This window comes from Phoxinus phoxinus, assembly GCF_949152265.1.
Source record: "Phoxinus phoxinus genome assembly, chromosome: 16".
Taxonomy (NCBI): Eukaryota; Metazoa; Chordata; class Actinopteri; order Cypriniformes; family Leuciscidae; genus Phoxinus; species Phoxinus phoxinus.
Window position 1 is genome coordinate 33,105,582 of NC_136891.1, and position 25,867 is coordinate 33,131,448.

Below are 25,867 nucleotides of genomic sequence, written 5' to 3' on the forward strand. Positions count from 1 at the left end.
GGTCGTCTCCGGGTGGAGGCCAGCCAATCAGCGCGGGCCACGGTACGACTGTGCTGTGTTGTTACGCCGCTGGTTGGAGACCGGCCGAGTGTGATTCAGTGAGTGAGGTGGAGAGAGTTCACGCGGCGGGCGCACACAGCACTACACACTGAAGAAGAAGCCTTTATTCAACAAGATCATTGCCTAGGCACAAAGACCAACCATGCGAGCGCTACTAGGTGAGTTATAATGACATAAAGGCTTGAACACACCTGTAGAGAGACGCGTTTTATTCACTCAAAATCGTTGAGATGCAGAGAGCCTGGACTGTAGAACTAGTTTGGACGTTAATATGACAAAAGGAGAAACAATTCTCTAAAGTTAAACCAACTGAAGTGTGTTTTATGAAGCTTTTGTTTACATTAACGTGCAAGTGTGTAATACCGTAGTACATTATAGTTCGTTTACAGTGTGTAATGGTGGGTCAGGCCTATACATCACAGCAAATTCATCTTCATATTGCAGAAAACCAATTGGAGAATTATAATTAAATGAGCAGTTTCTTCATATTTAGCTTTTGCAATATGTTGTATGTGCCTAGAGCCTGGTAGTAGAATCTCCTGGTTGTTATGATTATGAACTTCATGCTGTGGATGTTGTTTTTACAAAAAAATATATAATTTTTCTGTTTAATAGAGCTGTTGAAATCACTTGCTGAACCCTAACCTAACCCTTTATCTTCTCAGGTGTGTTGGTGTGTTCTCTGACTGTACTCTCGGTCCACGGTCTCTACTCTGCCGGTGATGATGTGGTTGAACTCAACCCCTCCAACTTTAACAGGGAAGTCCTGCAGAGTGACAGTCTCTGGCTGGTCGAGTTTTATGCCCCCTGGTAAGTCAAGAGTGTGGTGGGGGAACCCGGATATGTGATACTCATAGAGATCTTTAGTTACAGATCAGGTTACTGTCTGGAATGCTAGTGCTGAATCAGCTCAATCTGTTGCTTTCTTGTATAATTGAAAGTATGAGTCATCATAGCTACCCTAATGAGATGTAAAGCAATGCAAATTAAGTGCTTTAAGAGTTAGTTTTAGTTTGCATTTGATGCATAATACAGTCACGAGCATCATTATTACACATGTGTAGCTATGTTTCATGAAGATGTTTATATGCAAAAAACATAAACACCTTTTTTTGTTTTTACAGGTGTGGTCACTGCAAGAGCTTGGCTCCTGAATGGAAAAAAGCAGCCGCAGCTTTAAAGGTAAAATCCGAATTTAAGATTGCATGATAGTTAATTACATTTACAATCGAGAACTGTGGCTTATTCAGAACCGGTTCAATTTACTGGCACAAAATGATTGATGACAAAACTTCAGCATTCTTCCAAAATGTATTATAAACTACCTTTCAAATGTTTGGGGTCAGTAAGATATTTTTTTTTTTTTGTAATAAAAAATAAAAAACTTTTATTTTGCAAGTATGCGTTAAATTGTTCAAATGTGACAGTAAAGACATTTATAATGTTACAGATAAAAATAAAAAAAATCAGCTATTTTAAACTTTCCATCAAAGAATCCTGAAAAAAAAAAATTGCCGTTTCTGCGTAAATTAAGCAGCACTGATGACTGAACGACATTGATAACAATAATAATAATAATGTTTCTTGAGTACCAAATTAAGATATGGAAATTTCATTTTACGTATTTATTTATTTTTATTTTTATCAAATAAATGCATCTTGCTGGGCATAAAAGACTTTCAAAAATATTACTAACCACAAACCAACCTCTGAATGGTGGTGGATAGTATATAGTATTTAGGATTAATTATTTGGTGCTCTCCTAAAAGGACTGTGTTAAAGAAGCATACTTGTTGAATGTAAAATCCTTATGATTCCCATCACTTGTATCTAAAATTTCGTAAATAACAAGCAGCATGTCTCCCCACAGTTATAAACCGTATAAATCTAAAAGTGGATATAAAAAAGATAATTGATAGCATTTGTGTGTTGGTACAGGGCATTGTGAAGGTGGGTGCTGTGGACGCAGACCAACACAACTCCATAGGAGGCCAGTATGGAGTCCGAGGCTTCCCAACCATCAAGATCTTTGGAGCCAACAAAAACAAACCAGAGGATTACCAAGGTTCAGATCTGCATTTTCATCAAACATCTTGGCATGCGTTAAAGAATGTTTTATGGCCATATGAAAGCATGTTGTTAATTCCCTCTCTGTCCTAGGCGGCCGAGGCAGTCAGGCCATTGTAGACGCAGCTCTGAATGCTCTTCGCTCTCTGGTCAAAGACCGGCTCGGGGGAAAGACTGGAGGCTCAGACTACAGCAAGCAGGTATTGAAGCTCAGCATGAAGAATGTGTTATATTATGTTTGCCTTCCATTGATTGACTCCTCTGTGCTGTTGTGATCAGAGTGGCGGTGGTGCTGGGAATAAGAAGGATGTTGTGGAGCTGACCGATGATAACTTCGACCGCACCGTGCTGGACAGCGATGATATCTGGTTGGTGGAGTTCTTCGCCCCCTGGTGTGGACACTGCAAAAAGTATGTGTTTTCCTCTGTGTCTCGCATACATCATGAGACCTGTCTGTCTGTCTGTCGTTCTCCTGAAATCGTACCTGACATGCTGTGCCATGCATTATTGAAGCGCTGAATCAATTATTCACAAGGATTCTAAGACGCAGTGAAATTCCTGTGCCGGCTGGGCTTTCCCCTGTTGACTTTCTTTAATGTTTCCAGTCTTGAGCCGGAATGGACGGCAGCCGCCACAGAAGTCAAAGAACAGACGAAGGGTAAAGTGAACCTGGGCGCTGTGGATGCTACGGTTCACCAGGGCTTGGCAAGCCGCTATGGGGTACTTATCTGATGTCTTTTAATATAAACTATTCGGTTGCACTTTATTTTACAGTATGTGCACTTATGTGTACTTGGTGTACTTATCTAAGAAAGTACTGGTTAATATAAAGTAACTACATGGGGTTAGGTTTTTTTGTAGGTTCAGGGTTAGTACCTAGTTATTGCCCAGTTATTGTAATAACTATAAGTACACACAAATAGCACATGTAGTATGTACATGCATAACATGTCTGTAAAATAAAGCTCTACCAACAATTCTTATCTGAAATTTATTTTCCAGATCCCAGTTATATCCCATCAAAAAATATTTATTAATTTTTAGGGGTGTCACGATTCTCCAAATCCTCAATTCGATTAAATGTTCGATTCTAAAGGTCACGGTTCGATTCGTTTCTCGATTTTTACTTTTTTTTTTTTTTTTTTTTTTTTAAGCACGGGTTGCTATGCCATTTTTAGACCAGACTTGCATAATATCTGACCTTGTTCGCAATGTACCACACTACATTGTCAAATTTAAAACATTTATTAAGAACATAATGTAACTAACTTATATCTTCAGTCAATTGGAAACCTAAGCAAAATAACCTGCCATCTAGTTTCTCTTTTGTAACTGGAATCTTCACAGAAGAGGACATTCAAGTTCACAACAAAACAATCACACAGTTGTTGGTTTAACAGATAAATCTGTGCGTCGCGCAGCGCCACGTCGTTAAAATTCGAACACATAATTCACTATGAGTGTACACACGGTGCCCGGGAGCAACGGCTCGACGCAGCAACAAAATGTACCATTGAAATGAATGGGTTTCATAGCGCCGCGCATTCTGAGTACTGTGTGAAAGTCCCTTGACTCGCAGCACTTCAACACGCGTGTTTTTTTTCCGCTTGACAAGCCAACCGAATGTGACATGGGGGCGTGGCAGCATCGACGATTCCATTTTTTTATTCGAAGTTCGAGATTGTGACTTAAAGGATTAGTTCACTTTTAAAGTGAAAATTCTGTCATCATATACTCACCCTTAAGTTGTTTCAAACCTGTATGAATTTCTTTCCTCTGCTGAACACAAAGGAAGATATTTAGAAGAATGTCAGTAACCAGACAGTTTTTGGTTCCCATTGACTTCCATAGTAGGAAAAAAATATACTATGGGAGTCAATGGGAACCAAAAACTGTCTGGTTACTGACATTCTTCTAAATATCTTCCTTTGTGTTCAGCAGAGGAAAGAAATTCATACAGGTTTGAAACAACTTAAGGATGAGTATATGATGACAGAATTTTCATTTTAAAAGTGAACTAATCCTTTAATTTCGATTTAAAATCGAAATCGTGACACCCGTATTCATTTTAAGCAATGATGTCTGTTGATTTTTTAAATAAAAAAAATTCTCCACAGGTCATTGGGTTCATTAACGGTGTCTTCTGTGCTGTCTTTATTGGTAGATTCGAGGATTCCCCACCATCAAGATCTTTCGTAAAGGAGAGGAGCCGGTGGACTTTCAGGGGGGACGTACCCGATCTGACATCGTTGCCAGTGCCTTGGAGCTCTTCTCTGATAACATCTCTCCTCCAGAGCTTCAAGAGGTGAGCGTGTTCTCTTCTATTTTTAAGCATATTATAGAATATGGTGTCACTAATGTGTATAATGTTTACATGCACTCACTAGAGCAGGGGTCTCCAACCTTTTTTCATTTGAGAGCTACTTTTTAAAAATGAAAGTGGCCGAGAGCTACTCATGTAATACAATACTTAAATCTCTTTAATACTGTCTCATAACTCTCATATTAACAACTATCCTATCTGTTTTAGACCTAAAAGTTTTTGTAGGCCTATATATGTCATCCTTAAATGTCAGAGAAAAACACAAATCAAAGATTATAATTTTTTTAACATAAAATTGTACTTTGCATATTATACTGTAAAAACCCATAATTATAGTTGATTTTAGTTGATCATAACTAGAGATAAAATGGCATGAACATTTCATTATTATAGTGACAAAAATGATCACGGTTATCACAGAATCCTGTTTAAAAAGTACTAATATTACACAATGAACACATAAAATTAGCATCAATAAGCACTTTTTGTTTACATAAACATTAAAAAAGATGGCCAGATTTTAAAGGAGGGTTTTGCAACATGTTATCTACTAACATGTACAAGTTCAAATAAAGTTTTGATTAAAAAGGTTTATAAAAAAATAACTTGCATATTTCAGCCTTTAAATAATTTTTAGAAAATTAGTCAAAAAAGATAAATTACTGACATTTGCAATGCACATTAACTTATTAGCTTATTGTTATTTTCCTGTACTGGCGCATGCCTGTGACGTAAACGCGTACGCGACGCCTTCACTGTCTAGCAGACTTTGTGAATGGCCCTTAGGCTACTGCTAGCTCGCGAGCGACGTCTTGGAGACCCTGCTCTAGAGGGTTAGGATTTGGGTTTGGTTAAGGTAGTTGCATATAATTCATAGCTCTTACTATAGTAACTATTTTACTGTCCTTGTTACAAGTAAAGTGTTACCATTTAACTTTTTGTAAAGAAATAATAGGTATAGTTTGGTTGATATTCATGTGGTGTTTATTTCCTTTAGATTGTGAGTGAAGACGTTTTGAAGAATACCTGTGAGGACTATCAGCTGTGTATGATCGCTGTGTTGCCTCACATTCTCGACACGGGTACGATTCGGTCTCAACCTAATACACACATCAAGTGATTTCATTTTAAATGACAAGCCTCAAAAATGGCGATGTCTCTAGGTATGCACAATATATTAATTGTAGGCTATTGGATACATTATTGGATTTTTTTGGATGATCACTATTTTGATCCACTATTTTTACATTTGCTGTCATCTAATATTCACTTGGTTAACAAGAGACTAATTTAATAAGTTAAATGTAATCTTTATACCTCAAAAAAAATGTATACTGTACAAATTATAATGGTGTGATGCTTCAATTCACTTGTTGCATTTAAATGATTGATCTTTAGTTAACCTTTCTTTAAACAGAAATAGTATAGAATTAAAATATAATTGTTAAATTTTTTTGCTATGGTAATGTATAAGTGATTACTAAAGTTCAGCTTACTGTGTAAGACGCATATGTTAGGAATATGATTGATGGTTAATATAGTGCTATTTTAGTATTATATACTATTGCAGTTTTAGTTTTCTGAAGTTTTAGTCATTTAAAAAAAATTAGGTTTATATTTAGCATTAATTATTTTAATACTTCAACTTGTTTTGTCAATTAGTTGCCAAGGCAATGTTTCTAATTTTCATTTAAGTTTATAATCGAATTATTTTATTTCTGCTTTATTTAAATTAAGCACTAATTTGTAATAATTTTAGTAAGCAATAAGAGCAACAACACTAAATAATAAATAAATAATAATATAATTAGATTATAAACTTAAATAGAAAATTAGGTTTCTATTTAGCATTAATTCTTTTAGTAATTTTAGTACTTCAACTTGTTTTGTCAATTAGTTGCCAAGGCAATGTTTCTAATTTTCATTATAAGTTTATAACCTAATTATTTTATTTAAATTAAGCACTAATTTGTAATAGTTTTAGTAAGCAATAAGAGCAACAACACTGTTATTTAGATTTTCTCTGTTCGCAGGTGCATCTGGAAGAAACTCTTACATGGAAGTGATGAAGACGATGGCCGAGAAGTACAAGAAGAAGATGTGGGGGTCAGTGTTTCCAGCATCCTCTAGAGATCAGCCTGTCCATAAATATCAGCCGTACATGTCTCTGCTTGTGTGCCAGAGACGAGACTTTAGGGATGCAGTCATACACACGTGTCTCTCCTCTCTCTACACAGTTGGTTGTGGACTGAAGCCGGGGCACAGATGGAGCTGGAGGCTTCTCTTGGGATCGGTGGATTTGGCTATCCTGCCATGGCAGCCATTAATGCTCGCAAGATGAAGTTCGCTCTGCTTAAAGGCTCATTCAGTGAAACGGGCATCCACGAATTCCTCAGGTGACAGAAGGCTGGAGTTTATGTTACAAGGAAACATGTTACGTCACAGAGACTGTTAGCATACTGTAGATTTAAGGTGTTGTTTATAATGGTCCTTCTAACTGTCTGCCTGTTTTATGTTGTTAAACTATTAATGTCTTTATTTATGCAGGGAACTTTCTGTTGGCCGTGGCTCCACTGCTACGGTGGGAGGCGGAGCTTTGCCTAAGATCAACACTGTGGAGCCTTGGGATGGGAAAGATGGAGTGGTGAGTAGGGGTGTAACGGTTCACAAAATTCACGGTTCGGTTCGATACGACACAGCGGTGTCACGGTTCGGTATGTTTTCGATACAGTAAAAAGAAAGAAATGCCAGAGAAATTTCCTTGATTTTTAATTTAAAAAAATATATTTTTAAATAAGGGTGAGTTTTCCTACATCTTGAAACTTTTTTTTTTTATAAATGGGGGTAGTATTTTTATTTTTTTTAAATAGGTGTTTTACAGATATTAACAACCTCACGCATCAAACAAAACAAACCCAACAAAGTGTAAAGGACATAAAACGTACATTATACAACAATTATTTGATATTCTAAAAAAATATATATATATATATGAGCCTGTATCACACATTCAACATAAGTAATTGGCATGGCAGTACGCTAAAATAAAAATATATATATATTTGTGTGTAAATAAACATTGAAGGATCAACAAATAATGTTTTGGTCATCACATTAAAAATGACATTATTTAATAATATGTGATGCGATCTGGGAAAACCCACCACATGGTAAAATTTGACATATTACAGGTTTTGATACCGTATTAAAGCTGTTTTCAAGCCCTTTCCAAATCTGTTTTTATTTCTTTTATCGTTTGTCTGTAACAAGTTATGGTCATCTGAAGTCGGCTGATCGCTATGATTTTCAGAAACAAAATTGAGAAAAACAGATTTAGTTAACTGTCCCGTCCTTCTAGCGGGACGACTGGCGCTCTTTTTTTTTTTTTTTATTGCCTTTTTTTTAGTATTGAACATAGATTAGGTATCATTTGAAAACTTATGAACTCAAAATTCATCATGTGAAAACCGTTTTGAAATTGGACGATTGAGAGGCGAGCAAGATCTTTTAAGCGAGCAGGTACTTCAGACTCCGTTGTTCTCTTGTGCTCCGCATCACACAATAACGTTGGATAAAAATAAATAAATAAAAACGTGCGTGCCCTTGTAGTTTACACAGGACTGGCGGGAACATTCTTGTATGTGGTTTATTTTGATAGGTGAACGGTCTTTGTAGTGTTCAGAGAAGGAGAGCTGTGCGCGAATAAGTTTTTTTGCACCTCCGCTCCGCCGTGCGTGTTCTTAAAGAGAAAGACAGTCTTTTCAGCTTGCCACTATAAATCGCCATTTTTCTGCACTAAACTAGCGAATTTTCCTAAGATATATTCAGAGATGATAGACAAGATGTTATAGAATAATAATTTAATAAACCCAATTTTGACAAAAAACTGACATTCAATCTATTTTTAGACCTTACTGAAAACGTGCCAGCGCAACATCCGACGGGTTTTCCCAGATCGCATCACATATTTGAGTTTTGAAGAGCTGGTAAAAGATGTGTGAAGTACTTCATTTTACTATTCCTGTCAGACTTGCATGGTCACAGTGAGTGTTACTACAGTAAATCCATGGTTAATGTTGCAGATCTGTGGACTTAAAGCCTATAACTAGTTCATTCACGGCACAAGTTTCTCCTGGTTTCCACGCCAGCGCTGTTTGATCTAATAGAGATCTACGGTTAATAACGGAGAAATGTGAATGCTTGGATCTCGCAGAGATGTGGCGAATTCAAATGCTTTCTTTACTGGATCTCTTAGCGCTGTGTAGTAACAGTGTCGCTTGATCTGCACTGACATTGCTCCAAACTGATAAACGGTCCGTGAAGCACGAAATAATGCGTAGCGCAGTTTCGTTCCGCTTGCTGGGCGACGTTGTGGTGTCAGTGCGACTGCTAACAGAATTTGTCGCACCGAATCGTTCGGTTCGTAATGCGTACCGAACCGAAAGCCTCGTACCGAACGGTTCAATACGAATACATGTATCGTTACACCCCTAGTGGTGAGTAGAGGACAGTTTGAGGGCCAATGGATGCCATCCGTTCCTGTTTTCAACCCATTTTTTTTTTTGTCCGTTCCTCAGTTGCCCATGGAGGACGACATTGACCTGAGCGACGTGGATCTGGACGATCTGGAGAAGGATGAGTTATGAGTCTGGTCTAAACCACTCTAGATCTGAGACCCAAATGATGCCCATGTCTTCTCTCCCATGGATGAGGGGATGGTAGGGACACGAACTTCCTTAAGACTCCGGAAAACATGCAAACAAAGCAAATGGTTGTGCAGCTTTTTAAAAGAAACCACCCCGTTAGTTTAAGAATTAGGCTTTTCAGTATGTACATCATGATTGCCTCAAGTTCCTCCTTCACTTTTTGATTTTGTGACTGATTGGATCTTTCAATCCGCTTGATGAAGCAGAACTGATTATCAATCACTTGTTTCCAGTAAGCAGACGTCACACAGAGCCTCTTCTAGGACACTTTCTAATATCGGTTTCATTGACAAGATTTAATCAGATGGTACTGGTCTTTCTGGTAATGAGATAAACCAGTGGTTATTTATATCCGCCTTTCTATGATTTCACCAGCTCATTGCACTGGAGTTACAAGAAGCTTAATATTGTTTCCATTTTCACCCTTTATCCCTCTCATGTGATTATTTTTTCTTTCTTTTTTTTGGCTATTTGTTTTTAAAATTTGTTACTGAAGAATGGCAGCCGACCTGTATCCCAGTTTGCCCATTTTGTCTGTGTTTGACCAGGTGTAATGTGGGCGTTGTGTAGATTTTTCTTACACAGCTTTGTTTTGAAATAAATGTTTTTGTTATGAAAATAAAACAAAAATAATAAATTGAGTCGTTTTTATCACAGAAGCTATTCTGATAGACACCAGTGGCCTATGAATCAGTGGTTTATTGAGAATTCATGCAAACAAATACACTGTTCAATTGTATAGATGCAACATTCAGATTCTTACTGATGCTTTGGCTTGACAAAAATATGTCTGGACATCCCAATCCCATACAACCATCATGATTAACAACTATACAAAATTAGAAATGACTCAAAGATCATATATATATCCAGTACAAATATTAGTTTTGGCATTTCACGTCAACAATCATTTTACAGAGGAAGAAATGCTAAGAGTATTAAAATACCATACATGCAAAAGAGCAAATTATAAGCATTTTCCAATGTTTCCATTAGAAACTTAAAGACATTTAGTTATTACTGTTACGTTCCATGAAGCTACTTATCCAACAGCTTCTGTACTGGTCATGTTGACACTGGACTGGTAAAAGAAAATATAGAAACTAACCACCTGTCTGCCATTCTATCTGTGCCATATGTCCAATCGGACAATAGCGTTTAAATATGAATGAGTAGCTTAAAGGCTGATGGTTGTTTTTGTTTTGTTTTTAACTTGAGGGCAGAAAGGGTTGTGAAAAGTCTCTGTCTGCTTGTTAGAACTTAAAGCAAAACTAAGAAAAATAATTATGCATGAATAAATTGGAAATTTCTGACCCATTTATTCTATATCGATTTTAAATCTAAATGCTAAATTTGAAATCAACATACAGATAAATTAAACCCCAGCAGCCAACAGTAGGTGTTTCTTTACTGTTTAAAAGTTTGGTTTCAGATGTTCTTTGAAAGAAATCTCTTCAGCTCACCAAGGCCGCATTTATTTGATAAAAAAAATGCAGTAAAACTATTAAATATTTTATACAATTTAATATAACTTTCCTATTTTAATATATTTTGCTGAAGCTTTAGCAGGATTACACACTGCTTAATATTTTTGTGGAAACAATGGATACATTTTTCCAGATTCTTTGATGAATATGTAAAGTTCAAAAGAACATTTATTAAAAAAATTTTTTTAACAATGTAGAAAATGTAATGCATCTTTGCTGAATAAAAGTAATTTCCTTCAAACAAAATAAAAAAATAAATAGACTTATTGACCCAAAACAATTGGCATGTTCTGTTACACACTAAAAGAAGCAATACTTTGCATTTAAAATAAAAAGAACAGTCGTAATAATCATAATTGGCCGGACAGCAGTCTGCTCCGAATGCATGAAACCCAACATCTAACCCAGATAGTGCTGTGGAGATACTTTAGCTTGAATGAATGCAAAATAAAGGAAATATTTACAAGCAGAAAGTTTCTGTAAATTTGCACGTGGTATTGACTACTCATTTACAGTTTGAGTGGAATGCAAACCATTGAAAATATCAATCTTTTGTAGTCATCAGTTAAAGATATCATGAAGTAACGACAATTCTGCAGCATCTTTCTAGAGAGCATTTGATTTGACAAAAATCTGTGTAATGCAACCAATCATCAGGGGCTCCATTTATAAAATGTTGGCGAAGAAACGGTCCTACATTTAATCTTACGATCATTTCTCAAAAGTGCGTACGTGTGATTCAGAGAACAAACGTGCATACGCCTCTCTTCCAGAAGTGACATCGCAAATGATCTTGAAACTGTGCGCAGCTTAATGGTTTCCGATACATATAATAGAGCGGCAAGAATTGCCTATATTTCCAAATCCCTGCAAAACGCCGACCCTCTTTCACAAGGAAAAGCTTGTATGTCATTTTTATAAATATGAACGTTGGTGTGGATTTTAGCTTACGCACACTTTTTATAAACGAGGCCCTGAAGAATACGTTTTAAAATGTGAAAATCTGCTTAAAAGTGAATTTTGACAATTGATTTCAAGAGGTCCTTCACAACCCGACCCAGTCCAGACATCATGACAACTCACTCCGCAATGCCAATCCAAACAGAATTACATCAAAATAAAAACAGGCTGGAATGATGAAAGAGGAAGCCACCCATGAACAAGGAAACGTTTTAAGCAGGAAAGATATAGAAATGTATCATTGATAACGCCTTTGTCTTTTCAGTGTGCATGTGAGTTATAACTGTTGAGAGGTGCTTTGGTCAGACTGCAGTAGTCGGACGATGGACGGGTCGCTCTTGGCACCTTTGATGAATTCCTCCAGAGACAGTCTGCCTATAGATGTGAAAAAACAACAACAAAACGGTTATTTTGGTCATTTCCAAGAGCAACATTTCAGTGGTGATCAAATATCCTGGACCTTAAAGAGACACTCCACTTTTTTGCCTTTGCACATCAGACTGACTGAGTCTCTTTCTGGTTTTAAATCCCGTCTTAAAACTCATTTAATTTCTTCGGCTTTTAACTCAGTTTGAGGGTTGACTTTCAGTTTTGTATTACTGTTGTATTTATTTTTATTGGTAATTATTGTTTTATTATTTTTTGTTGTATGTTATTGTTTATTTAAAGACTTTGGTCAACAGTGTTGTTTTTAAGGTGCTTTATAAATAAAGGTGGATTGGGTTTTTAAACAGTTTTACCATTTTCAAATCCTTTTCAGCCGATCTCCGGGTCTGGCGGTAGCACTTTTAGCATAGCTTAGCATAGTTAATTGAATCTGATTAGACCGTTAGCATCTCTTTTTAAAAAAAAATCCAAAGAGTTTCGATATTTTACTTATTTAAAACTCTTCTGTAGTTACATCGTGTACTAAGACTGACAGAAAATAAAAAGTTGTGATTTTCTAGGCCAATATGACTAGGAACTATACTCTCATTCCTGCGTAATAATCAAGGAACTCCCGCCGTACCAGCAGCGCAATGATATTACACACTTAGTGCCGGTCACGTTGGAAGTTACCGAGCTGGGGACTATTTTCAGGCGCGGCGTAATATCATTTCCTTGATTATTACGCAGGAATGAGAGGATAGTTCCTAGTCATATTGGCCTCAAATCACAACTTTTAATTTTCTGTCGGTCTTAGTACACGATGTAACTACAGAAGAGTCAAGTTTTAAATAGGAGAAATATCAAAACTCTTTGGACATTTTTTTAAAAAGAGATGCTAACGATCTAATCAGATTGAATGATCTATGCTAAGCTATGCTAAAAGTGCTACCGCCAGACCCGGAGATCGGCTGAATGGATTCGAAAACGGTAAAACTGTTCAACTCTAGTTGGAAAATGAGCCTATTTCCAAAAAAAGTGGAGTGTCCCTTTAAATTAATCCTAAATATGACTTCATTATTCATTTGTGGTTGTCATAGATACTGTGAAAAATTACTTTCTTAACTAGTATGTTTGCCTTGGCTTCAACTTGGAAAGCAAAGTTGCATAAGAAACACTAATTTTGGCTTTAATAGGAAAACTGATTTGGCAATTGGGTGAGAAAAGTAAACGTTCAAGACAAACTTGATTTAGATGTTTTACTGTAAAACAAAGACAACATCTAATTTTTTACAGTGCATACTTTGTGTGGTTAAACTTTTAAGAGTCTATATAAATATTATCAGTGAGTGGGAGACGGATCTCAGGAGGCGTACCATCGTTGTCCGTGTCCATCTGTCGGAATATCTTATCTGTGCGTTTCTCCGGCGTTGACTCATCCTCGGGCATCTTCATCACAGATGACACCATTTTATAAATTGCCTGTGAAAATGAATGTAACCGTGTCAAAACATATGGTAGTTTTGAAGGTTTCAGTTTTCAGAAGCAACACGTTTGCCTTTATAATGCTACAACTGACAGACAGAAGTTGCATTACAACTTCATATCAATGTAATCAATGCAAATGATCATGAGCCTGTTTCTCTGACGGATGCCACTCAGGGCTCCAGACTGCGACCAAATGGTCGCATTTTGCGACCAAAATTTTAGAGTGTGCGACTGAATTTTACATCCAGTCGCACATGTGCGACCAGTAAATTTGTCCTTTTTTTTTATTTTTTTTATTATTTTTTTTATACGTTAAACGTGGAAGGGGCTTATCAATGAATCCGGAATGTGTGGCAGTGCGAGAAGAATAGGGAATGGCCACTGTAAGTGACTAATGTGTGGAGGGGGAGGGTCCTAGAGATAATCGAGCGCGCGTTTAAACGTCTGTAGGAAGGAGACGGAGACAAATATCACAACCTGCTACAGTGCGTCTGAACAACGAGCAAGCGAACTCTCGTTCTTCCGACCTGCGGCTAGTATGCCAGTTAAATTCACTTGCTGGCTTCTCAAATAAAACATTACAACAGCGATAATAATAAAAAAACGTGAAGAAAACGATTACTCTTTGTGCATTGTTAAATGTGAGTGCCAAATGCTCGAACACGACCTGTCATTTACGCCGTCATCACCCGGGAGTTGATAGCGCACGAGCGCAGGCGAGACCTGAACTGCAGATGTTACCATCGGTGTTTAAACTAAACTAATTTATTTTGCCAATGCAAAAATTCAAGAGCAAGACGCGAAAGAGAACTCGCGTCTAGATTTGTGCGCGCGTGTGTGTGTGTGTGGGAGTGTTTGTGCGCGCGCGCGTCTGTGTGTATGCGTAGGTTACTCATCTCGGACAGCGCGCAAATATTATCTTTCAAGTTATCTTTCAAGTCTTGCTCTTGAATGAACAGATTCACACAAAAAGTATGTCAACATGTCCGTCTTGATGAGTATCCTAGCAGACATATTATCTGTTATGCCTTAAGTGAACATATGAAGAAAGACACTCACAGTATCGGTGTAGGCCTACTGAATCAGCTCTGAATTAAATAGCTTTTATAACTTTAATAAGGATTCATCTTTAATTTATACAGTCAAACATGCAATGTTATTTTACATTTGATTATTTTATTCAATTTCTGTACCTGAAAACTGTGAGCTATTTGAAATGTTGCAGCCCTAGTAGGCTACAGTGTCACAGTCGGATGATGATTCAGAGTGAGAGGTTTTAGTGGCGAAAAAGGCCGAACCCACCATTTTCGGGAAGACTGGCGGTGAGAATTCAGCTGGTTGAGGTAGTACTGTAAGGAGACGAATTCCATAAACTGCGAATGTTGCAGTCGCTACCCCATAACTGCGGGAAACACGAAGTTTGCCGACAGTGCAGGCACTTCACAGTTTAAACACAATACTCTATTTAATAACAATCTTATCCTCAAGCATAGAGTATGCGGTGTTAATAAATCAACTGCCGGTTGCTTTGAGAAGACAAGAGGCTGTAACGTTAAATCAGAGCGCAAAGGCATTGTAATTTCTGCATCTATTATCAAAGTATTTATTAGTAATACACTGGAAATTTGTAGAAATGTGAATATTTGGTTAGTATGTTGATTTACGGTGTGTGCTCCTAAATTTCCTGGCTGTGCTCCTAAAATTTTCAGTTAGGGGCCACTGTGCTCCTAGGGAAAAAAGTTAGTCTGGAGCCCTGCCACTACTGCTGTCCGTAGCCATTTTTAAGAAACTGCTGAAGACGTATCTTTTTCGGCAGCACTTGATCCAGTAATACTAACACTTTCTTCTCTATTCTAACTAAAAAAAATAAAATAAAAAATGTGTGTTGGATTGTACTGTGAAGGGTCATAGCACTTACTTACTGTTGTCCTACTGCTAGTTTAACTGCTTCTATTGTTTCTCATTTGTAAGTCGCTTTGGATAAAAGCGTCTGCTAAATGAATAAATGTAAATGTAATGATACATTTAATGTCACTTTCAGATATTGTTTTATAGCATGTCCTCATGTCCTCCATCTATGTTATTAACATCGAGAGTCAACAGTCCCTTTGAAGCAGCGAACAAAGCCTTTGTGTTTGGTCACCATTTGTGGCAAGACCATATGGCCTGTGGAACACTTGATCGAGGAGATCTGTTTATTCAGGAGGTCTGTATCTCCAAACATTAGACTGAGCCAATATTGATATGGAACAAGCTGCTCGAAAAACAATGGAAAATACAGAAATGCAAATGCTCACCTGTACGATCTCCAGCATTTCCGCCCGGCTGATGTATCCGTTGCCGTCCAGGTCGTACATGCTAAAGGCCCAGCGGAGCTTCTGCTCCAGGCCGCCGCGCGAGGTCACGCTCAGCGCGATTATGAACTCCCGGAAGTCGATTGTGGCGTCGCCGTTGGTGTCGAACGTGCGGAAGACGTGCTCCGCGAACTTCGACGCGTCGCCGTAGGGAAAGAAATTGGCGTAGATCTTCTTGAACTCCTCTACCGTCAGGTGGCCAGACGGACAGTCCTTCAGGAAGCCGCGGTACCACTCCTGCAGCTCGTGGTCCGTGAACTCCGTGTTCTCCCGCAGGTCGTTGAGGACCTCGGGTCGCAACTTGCTGTTCTGCTTCCCCATGGCGAACCTCTAGCGCAGACTCGTGCTGCTCCCTGTCAGCACACACACACACACACACACAGAAATAAAGTAGCTAGTACTTAGATATTTTTAAAACCTACGCAAGCCACAACAAAGAGAATCACATTTCCTCTGCCAGATGTATGTTTCAGAATAATGGAAAACCTGTTAGCCTTCCAAATTGAAGGAGTGGATCCTGGTATCCATGGAAACCATTTAATACCTTGTTAAGGTGAGAATGTATTGACTCCTTCGCTGTGGGGTAAAGGCACTGAGCAGCATTGATATGAGGGCATAACTGCCACCAGACCACCTTAGCAACAATCAAGAGGCCGTGGGTTACCAGGGAGATGAGGAAGAAATTGTTTTTTTGCATGTGAGTGGGTAATTTGGAACGGTTGGTGTGTCTTACTGTACATGAGCCTGTGCTTGCGGCGTTGAGAGGGGGCAGAGTGTGAGGCTCTGCTCGTTCTATTTAAACAAATCATATAAAGACCATATAAACGGTGAGTGATATTTAACGATAGGTTATATAAGCGACATGGCCATATGCACTCACTTCTCTCCTCTCTACTACAGCCTCTTCCTCTATTCTTTTCTATTTCTGAATCTTGCTTGTTTAAAGTTTAGTACTTAGGGTCACCACATTTGTTTGGGTCCGGAATTATTAATTAAATTATGAATTTATTAAAAAATACATTTTAAAACAATGCAATTCATACATACAATGACCTCTTCTATGATAAGCATGCCTCCTGTGGGGGCGGGGGGGGGGGGGGGGGGGGGGGGGGGGGGTTGGGGGGTTGATGCAACTGTCCTAATACCCTAATCAAGAAAGACAGCCTCATTAAAAGCATACAATTCTTCAAAAGAAAAGCTTTTTTAAGAAGTTTGACAATCTTTTAAATCTTAGAAATAATATTTGATCAAAACCCCTTCAAAATCAATTCATAACAAAAACGTCATGCGGTTCAACCAACATGCAGATGCACCATATGTTAGCATTACTGTTATCTATAAGCTAGTGTGCTACAAAACAATGACAAAATTCACATTTAGAAGACCAAACCCAACGTTGAAAATGAAAATCAGGTTGATGTCAGAATCCAATGTCAGATTGACGTTAATCTCCAACGTTGGACAGACGTTGTATTGTGGTTGAAAATCGGTTGACGTCAGAAACCAACATCAGTCGAGCTCTGGCGTCAACCAGACTTTCATTTACAACCAAAATGCAACACAAATCATCCCTGACGTACGTTACTACTTTCTACTCAAGGACCTTGACAGAAATGTAGTGGAGTAAAAAGTACGATATTTGTCTTTCAAATGTAGTGAAGTTTTTAGTGAAGAAAAAATAATACTTAAGTTAAAGGGATAGTTCACTTTGAAATTAAATTTTGGTATGTTTTATCTTACCTGAAGTGCATCCAAGATGTAAGTGTCTTTGTCTCCACAGTAGGTTCAATTTTGATATTTTTAGGTCAAACCGTTCTTGTCTGTCAGTCATATAATGCAGGTCTATAGGCACTGTCTCCAAAAGCATGCAGAGAAAAGTCCAAATTAAAAAAATTCCCCATCGTAAGTGCACATTGATGGCCTAAGACACGAAACAAGCAGTTTGTGTGAGAAAACCAAGAGTATTTATATAGTTTTTATCTCTTTTACACAACGACGTCCAAGTGATCTGTTAACACCGGATTTCTTCCCCGGAAACTAATCTAACCGCCTTCGATTGGACGTTGCATTTTTAAACTCAGCAGAAACGCGTGTGATTGGCTGTACGGCTCAACGTATGCCTTTGATTGGCCTGAACAATGAAGCGAGTAGTGTGTCAAGATAGAAGGCTTACAAATTGGGAATAAGTGAAAACTCAACACTCCCGGATGAGTTCGCGCGAGCTTAGGCCATCAACGTGCACTTACGATGGGGAATTGTGTAATTTGGACTTTTCTCTGCATGTTTTTGGAGACAGTGCCTATATACCTGCATTATATGACTGACAGACAAGAACGGTTATCAAAATTGACAGACAAATATATCAAAATTGAAACCACTGCGGAGACAAAGACACCGACATCTTGGATGCACTTCAGGTAAGCTAAAACATACCAACATTTAATTTCAAAGTGAACTTTCCCTTTAAGTACAGATACTCAAAAAGTGTATTTAAGTACAGTACTCAATTGTACTTTGTTACTGTCCACCTCTGCTTTTAGACTAGGTTCTCCACCTCTTCAGAAAATGGCTTTGCTCAGTTTGCCGAGGCCATCATAAGGCTGGCTCCTCCCTTGGCTGGAGTCACATGGGTGAAGCTACTGGCCTGGCAGCACGCAGGCAGACAGACATAAACATGGGCGTAGCTCGCTCCTCCCTCCCTCTTTCCCTCAGACACTCACCACAAGAAACCCAGAACTTTCCACTCTGAAGGAAAAATGTAAGCTCAAGCTGCTGTCAAATGGAAAAAAATCTGAAAAAAGAAAGGTCCCAATAGACCCTGATCCAGCAGAAATAACAACATCACAGGGGGCACATACTTATATAGAGCGCAGACTCAGAGATATTCATTCTCTGTGAAGAGGAACCAAAATGAAATAGAGGAGTGAGGAACACAGCCCTAATTTCCAGAACGCTTGAAAAGCTAAAAAATGTAATCCGAACAGAGAAAAGTGAGACATCTCCTCGGATGGAGAGCAGATGGTCTATCACTGTATGCTCCAGTGCCACTCCAGTCACAAACCATAATGCTTTACAGGTGCCATCTGTCTATAAACCATACAAGTCAAAGGAAACTGGAAAACATATCCACCTTATTTTCACGTAAGAGTTGAAGTTGAATGTTCCAGTGTCCTCCTCCTAGTTATTTTTAGTGTAATGCTGGAAACTGCAAACTTGTATTTCTTACCATGTTATTTGGTTGCATTGTCTTAATTGTAAACACACTGGTTTGTAGTGCAAATAGTTTTACCGTTTAGTGCGCTGTGTTATTCTTCACGTTAATTCCCTATAGCGGCCAATGAGTTGGAAGTCTCACACAATCACAGATGACAGCTTACTTCCACATTGAACTTCTGCATTGTTAACACTGGAAAGATTGAGCTCATGTTTCTTATGGGGATAATAGGCAGTTCAGCCAAAAATTAAAATGCTGACATCATTCAAATACGTTCATGTTGTTCTAATCCTGTATGACTTAATTTCACCAAAGGAGAATTTACTGGTCATTTTCCATTCGATTACAAAGAATGGGAACTGAATCCTTAAAGGGACACTCCACTTTTTTTTTGGAAATAGGCTCATTTTCCAACTAGAGTTGAACAGTTTTACCGTTGTCGAATCCATTCAGCCGATCTCCGGGTCTGGCGGTAGCACTTTTAGCATAGCTTAGCATAGATCATTGAATCTGATTAGACCGTTAGCATCTCTCTCAAAAAAATGACCAAAGAGTTTCGATATTTTTCCAATTTAAAACTCTTCTGTAGTTACATCGTGTACTAAGACCGACAGAAAATTAAAAGTTGTGATTTTCTAGACCCTTATGACTAGGAACTATACTCTCATTCCTGCGTAATAATCAAGGAAATGATATTACGCCGTGCCTGAAAATAGTCCCCAGCTCGGTAACTTTCAACGTGACCGGCACTAAGTTTGTAATATCATTGCGCTGCTGGTACGGCAGCAGTTCCTTGATTATTACGCAGGAATGAGAGCATAGATCGGCTAAACGGATTCGAAAACGTTAAAACTGTTTAACTCTAAGGGAGTTGGAAAATGAGCCTATTTCCAAAAAAAGTGGAGTATTCCTTTAAATTATCATAAAAGCAGTTTATATGTTTTGTATGGAAGTCTTCTTAAGTCTATGATAGCTTTGTGAGAGGAATAGACTGACATTGAATGTTTTCACTTCACTTGTTATCCACTGATAGTCTTAGTATACAGGAGCAGTCGGTTGAGAACTGGATCAGACTGATTCATTCTGAATGGTTTTGTAAACCGAATCAAAGTCCTTTTACTCGGCAGCCATCTTGTCAACGCCTCCGGGCAGCTATTTCGGACTAACAAGAACAGGCTCCTATCTAAATGAATGGGCAGAGAGTCAGAACTGCACTTCCACTGGTCACCAGGACATAAAAACTGTATGTATAGAAACAGCAGTAAAATATGATAAAAATCGCTGAAAAAGTTTGATGACTTTGCCCCAAAATAAGGTTTAAAACGCCTTTTTCACCACAGGTTATATTTTTTCCACGCATGCGCAAGGGTTCACGACACCAACAGGCGAAACTGTGCGCATGCGTCAGTGGAACCAGACGATAGGCTTAAATGTTTCCCGGCTTGACTGTTAAAAGCAGATGATTGGCTTTCCAGCTGGAGGGGCGGGACATGTGGACATGTGCATACAACCGCCATCTTTGCCGTTACGGGTTTTCCTTATATAGTTGTATTGAGGATTGAGGAAGTGGCATGTCTCTTATATAAATTGTCTCTGACCGAATAAACTGATTCACTGAAAAGATCACCAACTCAAAAGAACACTGTTGACGAATCAGACATCTTCATGAACTATCATGAACACGGCGAGCAAACCCTTACAGCAAATTGAATCTGTTTCTCACACAAACCTATTGCATGAAAGAAAATGCATCCACTTTTATGATATTGTATAGGGCTCCAGAGTCCTTTTTAAAGTTTGTACAGTACAGTAACTGCATGGAAATAAATTATCAGTACATTCTTCAGCACAAGTTTTCCACAGAGGAAGGAAAGTTATACAGGATTGGAACGGCAGAATGAAATGACAATTTCATTTTTATGGTTAACTGTCCCTTTAAGGATGAAAATAGGTTTGGAAATGTCAATCATTTAATGGAAAAAAGTTCAGCCAAGCTTGTGAGTATTTCACATGTTATTTAATTTACTGTCCAGAAGAATGTGCATTTGTTAGTTTAACATATTTTCCCAGTTTATCCTAAATGCCAGTTTCGTTGCACTTTCTTCCCACCGAATGTTTAACCCTTTCCCGTTCTCTCTCTGCCATGTCTATAAAGGGAATACTCTCACACTAAGTCCCAGTTCTTATATTGCATCACTCTAAAAACTGCTGGGTTGTTTTAACCCAAATATGGGTCAAATATGGACGAACCCAACCGTTGGGTTAACATTTTTAATTAAAAGGTAACTAAACCCTAAAACAACTTTTTTTAGTTAATGATCTGTAAGACTGGGGCTTTATTAATGCTGTTCATTGATTCAAGTCATTTTTTTGACATTTGGGTATAAAGTGTTTTAATTCTACAATATATGGTGTAAAAACGTCGGAGTGCTGCCCTCTTTAGGTTGAACGTGGCTACTGCAGTTGAATTTTCCTATTGGCAGTTGTGGTACCCTGTGATGTAAGAGGGTACCAGCTAACCACGCCCTTGCCTACAGAGAGATGTGTCTCAGGTGCACGCCCCCCTCCACTTTTCAAATATTGCCAGTGGGTGGAGTCAGGCTCTGACCAGGGGTTTAGTTACCCTTTAAAAAATTTAACCCAACGGCTGGGTTTGTCCATATTTGACCCAAATTTAGGTTGAAACAACCCAGCAGTTTTTAGAGTGTAATGACTAAACATTCCTTGGTGATTTCCACACAAGCCCTAGTTTCCAGTTTCACTCCCAGTAGTCTTGGTTGCACAAACTCATCTTGTTACCCTCCCTCGTCTCAATAAACTAGCCCCCATTACAACACTGCCACTCTGGCACACGTGAATGTTGTGTCTCGCCACCAGATTCCACACACTCACATGAATGACATGTGTTTTTTTCACAGACCAGTGTGGAAAGCTATAGTGCAACTATTGCCCTTGATTCATTTCCACATAACAGCTTTCATTACACCCCATTCAAATCAAACAAAGATATGTGCCAGGTTGCCATGTGCACGGATCAAATGGCCAGAAAAAAAAACGTTACCTGGGAAGTGTGTGAGTGGGGCATATTTTGTACACATCAGTGCAATTGAGCATGCAGTTGTACAGTATTCATCTTTGACCCATCATGCATAAAACATCAGCTCAATTAACTGTGGAACGTGTGTGTGTGTGTGTGTGTGTCTCATTAAGCCTTCTATTCCCCAATGTGGCCTAACTAAAATGCACCCTGACAGGTGTCAAAAGATCAGTGGAACAGAAAACCCAGTTTTTCTGCTGCTCCGGCGGACCGTAAAATTACAGGAAAACAAACAATACACTCGTTCCCTTGTCGTTCCCTTGTCTGAGAAGTCAGGGTATTTTTCCCCGAAATAGCTTGTCGCTAAATTTAATAATGCCAAGAGGTCATCCAATACATTTCCCATCATCATAAGCGGGGAATGAATTTCTCCGAAACAATTTCACCCATTTTGCTGATATTTACCAGACCTAGGTATGGAAATAGAAATGTAATGTTGACAATGGGTTTATTCAGACGCTGATATTGGCAGATATGCCACTGAGATGATTGCAAGGCATCATGGAGCGACTTGATTGGGAAAGTGGGGAATCGACCTCTTACTCCTGCTGTGAAGATCATGCTGTGACCCAGAAGGTGATCATAACAGAGAGGAAATTAAAGAATACAAATGACAACTGAATTGGAAGAATAACTTATTGTTATTAGACCATCTACAGACTGGCACTGAAAAGAAGATGCACTGCAAATATTAATATAACATAAGAGAGCTGTCATAATCACTGTATATTACACCCAGTTTTATTATATAGTAACTAACTAAATATAGTCACATATATTGAGTCATTTTACTCGATGAATATAGTGATATAAAACATTAAATTAAATGCAAAGGGTCAAATAGAGTCCCTTAGCATCATAATTTCAGCTTTCCTGGGAATTAAACACATCCAATGCATACATGCATGGATTTTTATGGTGACCTGACCTGACCATGAACTAAATAAATTAAATAAAACAAAATGTTTCTAACCTAGAAAAACGAAACAACCACACGTGCCATCGTGAAAACCAACGTAGGCTGCTAATATGAGACATGAAACCAGTATTTAGTCTGAAATGCATTAGTTTTAGTGCCATAACGAGTGTATTAATTTCCATGGGCCGCTATCATCATGCAAATAATGGGTTCCAAAAAGCGGCATATGTTGAACAAATACATTAGAGGCTTTAAAAAAGACAACGACTTACCTCTAAGAAAACGACAGAGCTGTTCTCCAATGTGTCAGCTGTAGCCTTAGTTCGTCTGAAGGAGTGTCCTCACAAAACTTTCAACATTTTCGCTATGAAAAAAACTCACAGAAGCTTGTACAAACACCTAAATAAGGTAGCTATTGAGAACAGTTCACAGGTCAATCTTGTACTCTAAAAGTTGGAATGTTGTTTTAATAAAAGGGAATCGATAAAGTTATAACTTGCAGAATATTCTACAGACTCCATAACATCTCAAAGGCGCACTTGAAACCTCATCATTGAGCGAGAGACCTGACACCACACACAGAGCTGTGCTCCGCTGTCAATGGGCGAGTCCACCGCGGGACTGCAGGGGGGACTCGTTTATCTGAGAATGGGATGTCAGTGTTATCTTCGCGAACGTTCACTTTATAAACTCATATTGCATGATGTTAGTATCCATGCGATTTGGTTGATGACAAAAAATAATAGCAAAATTATATTTTTTGAGCATCCACAACGCTGTTGTGAGGGTATAACACCCATGCTACTATTTGGACGAATCCGTACACTCCGAAGTAGAGCAGATTGCAATAAAGAACAGTTATTGGTCGCTAGCGGAAAAGAAAGCGCGTACTGGGCAGCAGCTGGATGCTTTTTTTCTTTTTTTTACTGGATACTAACTTCAATTTTGACAACATAAGCATCATTTATATAGCCTACAACAGTGGATCCAATAAAGAAATGTTGGCCTATAACCAATCTATACCTTAAACTTCAGTAGGCCTACATTTTATATCGACTCCATCAGTTAAAATGTAAATAAAGTATAGAAAGGTCATTAAATTATGATTATAGCCTATATTTATATATTATAATATACATTTCCTGTTGTCCCCAGCAAACCCAGATTAATCAAACTGATACAGCTGACACATTTCACACAGCATATTTTTAAAGTATTTTTTAAAATCCAATCAATGCAAATTATACCTTGGTTCCTAATGACTAAATTTACAGTCAAACCAAAAATTATTCAGACACCAGATAACATTTTGTATATTTTTCTACTAGTGTGTGCATAATTTAAGCTTGGTAATTGGTTGACCTAAATTGGTATTTATCTAATTGTGTACAAATTTGCCAGCTGACTGCTATTCAACCGAATTCATTTGTAAGACTATCTAACAGAAGGATGGCCAAAACCAGTGAAATGTTAACTGATTTGATAACTGAGTTCTTGTCATATTTTATTACCATTTTCTAAACTATAGCGGATAAACTGTGATAATGTGAGAAATGTTGAAGGTGTCTGAAAAACAAACCTGCATAACATCACCCAAAATAAATATGGATTTGTATTTTATTATTCAGTTATGATGTCTTAAATGATTCTTAAAAGAGACATTGACTATTCAAATCAGATTCTACCACATAATAAATATTATAATTCACAAAATAAATGTTATAATTTAGAAAATTATAGCATTCATTGGTTTGAGGTGGAAAACTGATGGAGATATGTTTGACATCTCCACCAGGAGGCAGCAGATGTTGCCTTGTGATTTCTCAAGACCCAAATCAGTGTTCAGCTTTTCACATTTCTGTGTTAGCAAAGGTGGACTAAGTACACAACTTCCTTACTTGAGTGAAAGTACAGATATACTTGTCAAATATTATTCCCTTTACAAGTAGCCTAAAAGTTGTAAAGACCGATTTTTACTTTTAAGTAAAAGTACAGAAGTAGTCATTTTTAAATGTACTTATCAAAAGTAAAAATGTCAATGCGTTGCTTTATTATTGTTGCATTATTTGTTTGTAATACCTACTTTGAATGCCTTACCCTCATATCAATATCACATTTATTTCTAGAACACAGTTCCAGTGGGATTGAATAAGTCACTCAATAACGTCCATGGTTTCGGACACACAAACGGCTGTTCCCTATATAGTGCCCAATTTAAAGTTGTTTGGCTTTTATGAATATGTCAGCCTTATTGTTATCTATAAGCTAGTGCTCCAAAACAATGATCTCTGACGTCATCCCGATGTCGGCTTCTGACGTCAATATGAAAATATCCTCTTCTAAAATTCATGTTGTAATTTCAAAATGTTCTGCAATGTGATCCATCAGTGACTGCTTGTTGACATACAAAGACCCTTTAATCTTTTTTAACACTTTTTTATTATTATTTAAAAAACAAATTAGAGACCTGCATCACACCAAAGCAGAAAAACACTCGTGATCTCTATATGATTGTGTAAATGACCTTTGCTCCTGTTATAGAAATAACTTGGCATTGTTATTGCATGAATCAGCTATGAGTCTACACTATCAAAACTTAGTTTATGTTTTTATAATATTTGTAAAAAAAAAAGAAAACATTTTTTTTTTTTTCTCAACTGCATGGACCCCAGACTGAAAATCTAGGCTACCTCCCATGTTTACAAATGATTCTTGAGATTGAGAGACCGTGATAACACTGAGTTGAAAAACAAACAGTTCATATTGACTGATATAAATGTACCTCGGACACAGAGGGGCAATGCTCTTTATGGTCACTCCATAGAA

General features: G+C 37.9%; 2 protein-coding genes across 3 annotated transcripts; one reads left to right on the forward strand and one right to left on the reverse strand.

The window, feature by feature from the left end:
* Positions 1 to 9,234, forward strand: pdia6 (protein disulfide isomerase family A, member 6). Its single transcript, XM_079639445.1, has 13 exons — positions 1 to 218; positions 726 to 870; positions 1,185 to 1,242; positions 1,999 to 2,125; positions 2,221 to 2,327; positions 2,407 to 2,537; positions 2,733 to 2,847; positions 4,292 to 4,432; positions 5,448 to 5,532; positions 6,484 to 6,556; positions 6,688 to 6,846; positions 6,998 to 7,094; positions 9,028 to 9,234. Exons 1-13 carry the CDS (start codon positions 203 to 205, stop codon positions 9,094 to 9,096), a joined length of 1,323 nt encoding a protein of 440 aa, XP_079495571.1. The 5' UTR covers positions 1 to 202; the 3' UTR covers positions 9,097 to 9,234.
* Positions 9,235 to 9,806: 572 nt separating this feature from the next.
* On the reverse strand, positions 9,807 to 25,241 carry hpcal1 (hippocalcin-like 1). Of its 2 annotated transcripts, none has more exons than XM_079639449.1 (4): positions 23,314 to 23,656; positions 15,755 to 16,164; positions 13,346 to 13,451; positions 9,807 to 11,978 (listed from the first exon to the last, which is right to left on the reverse strand). In XM_079639449.1, the coding sequence occupies exons 2-4, from the start codon at positions 16,130 to 16,132 to the stop codon at positions 11,881 to 11,883; spliced, it is 582 nt and encodes a 193-aa protein (XP_079495575.1). In that variant the 5' UTR covers positions 16,133 to 16,164; positions 23,314 to 23,656; the 3' UTR covers positions 9,807 to 11,880. The 2 variants fall into 2 exon arrangements, with proteins under 2 accessions (XP_079495575.1, XP_079495576.1); XM_079639450.1 differs by lacking the exon at positions 23,314 to 23,656 and adding an exon at positions 25,139 to 25,241 and having other exon boundaries at positions 9,816 to 11,978.
* Positions 25,242 to 25,867: the final 626 nt, after the last annotated feature.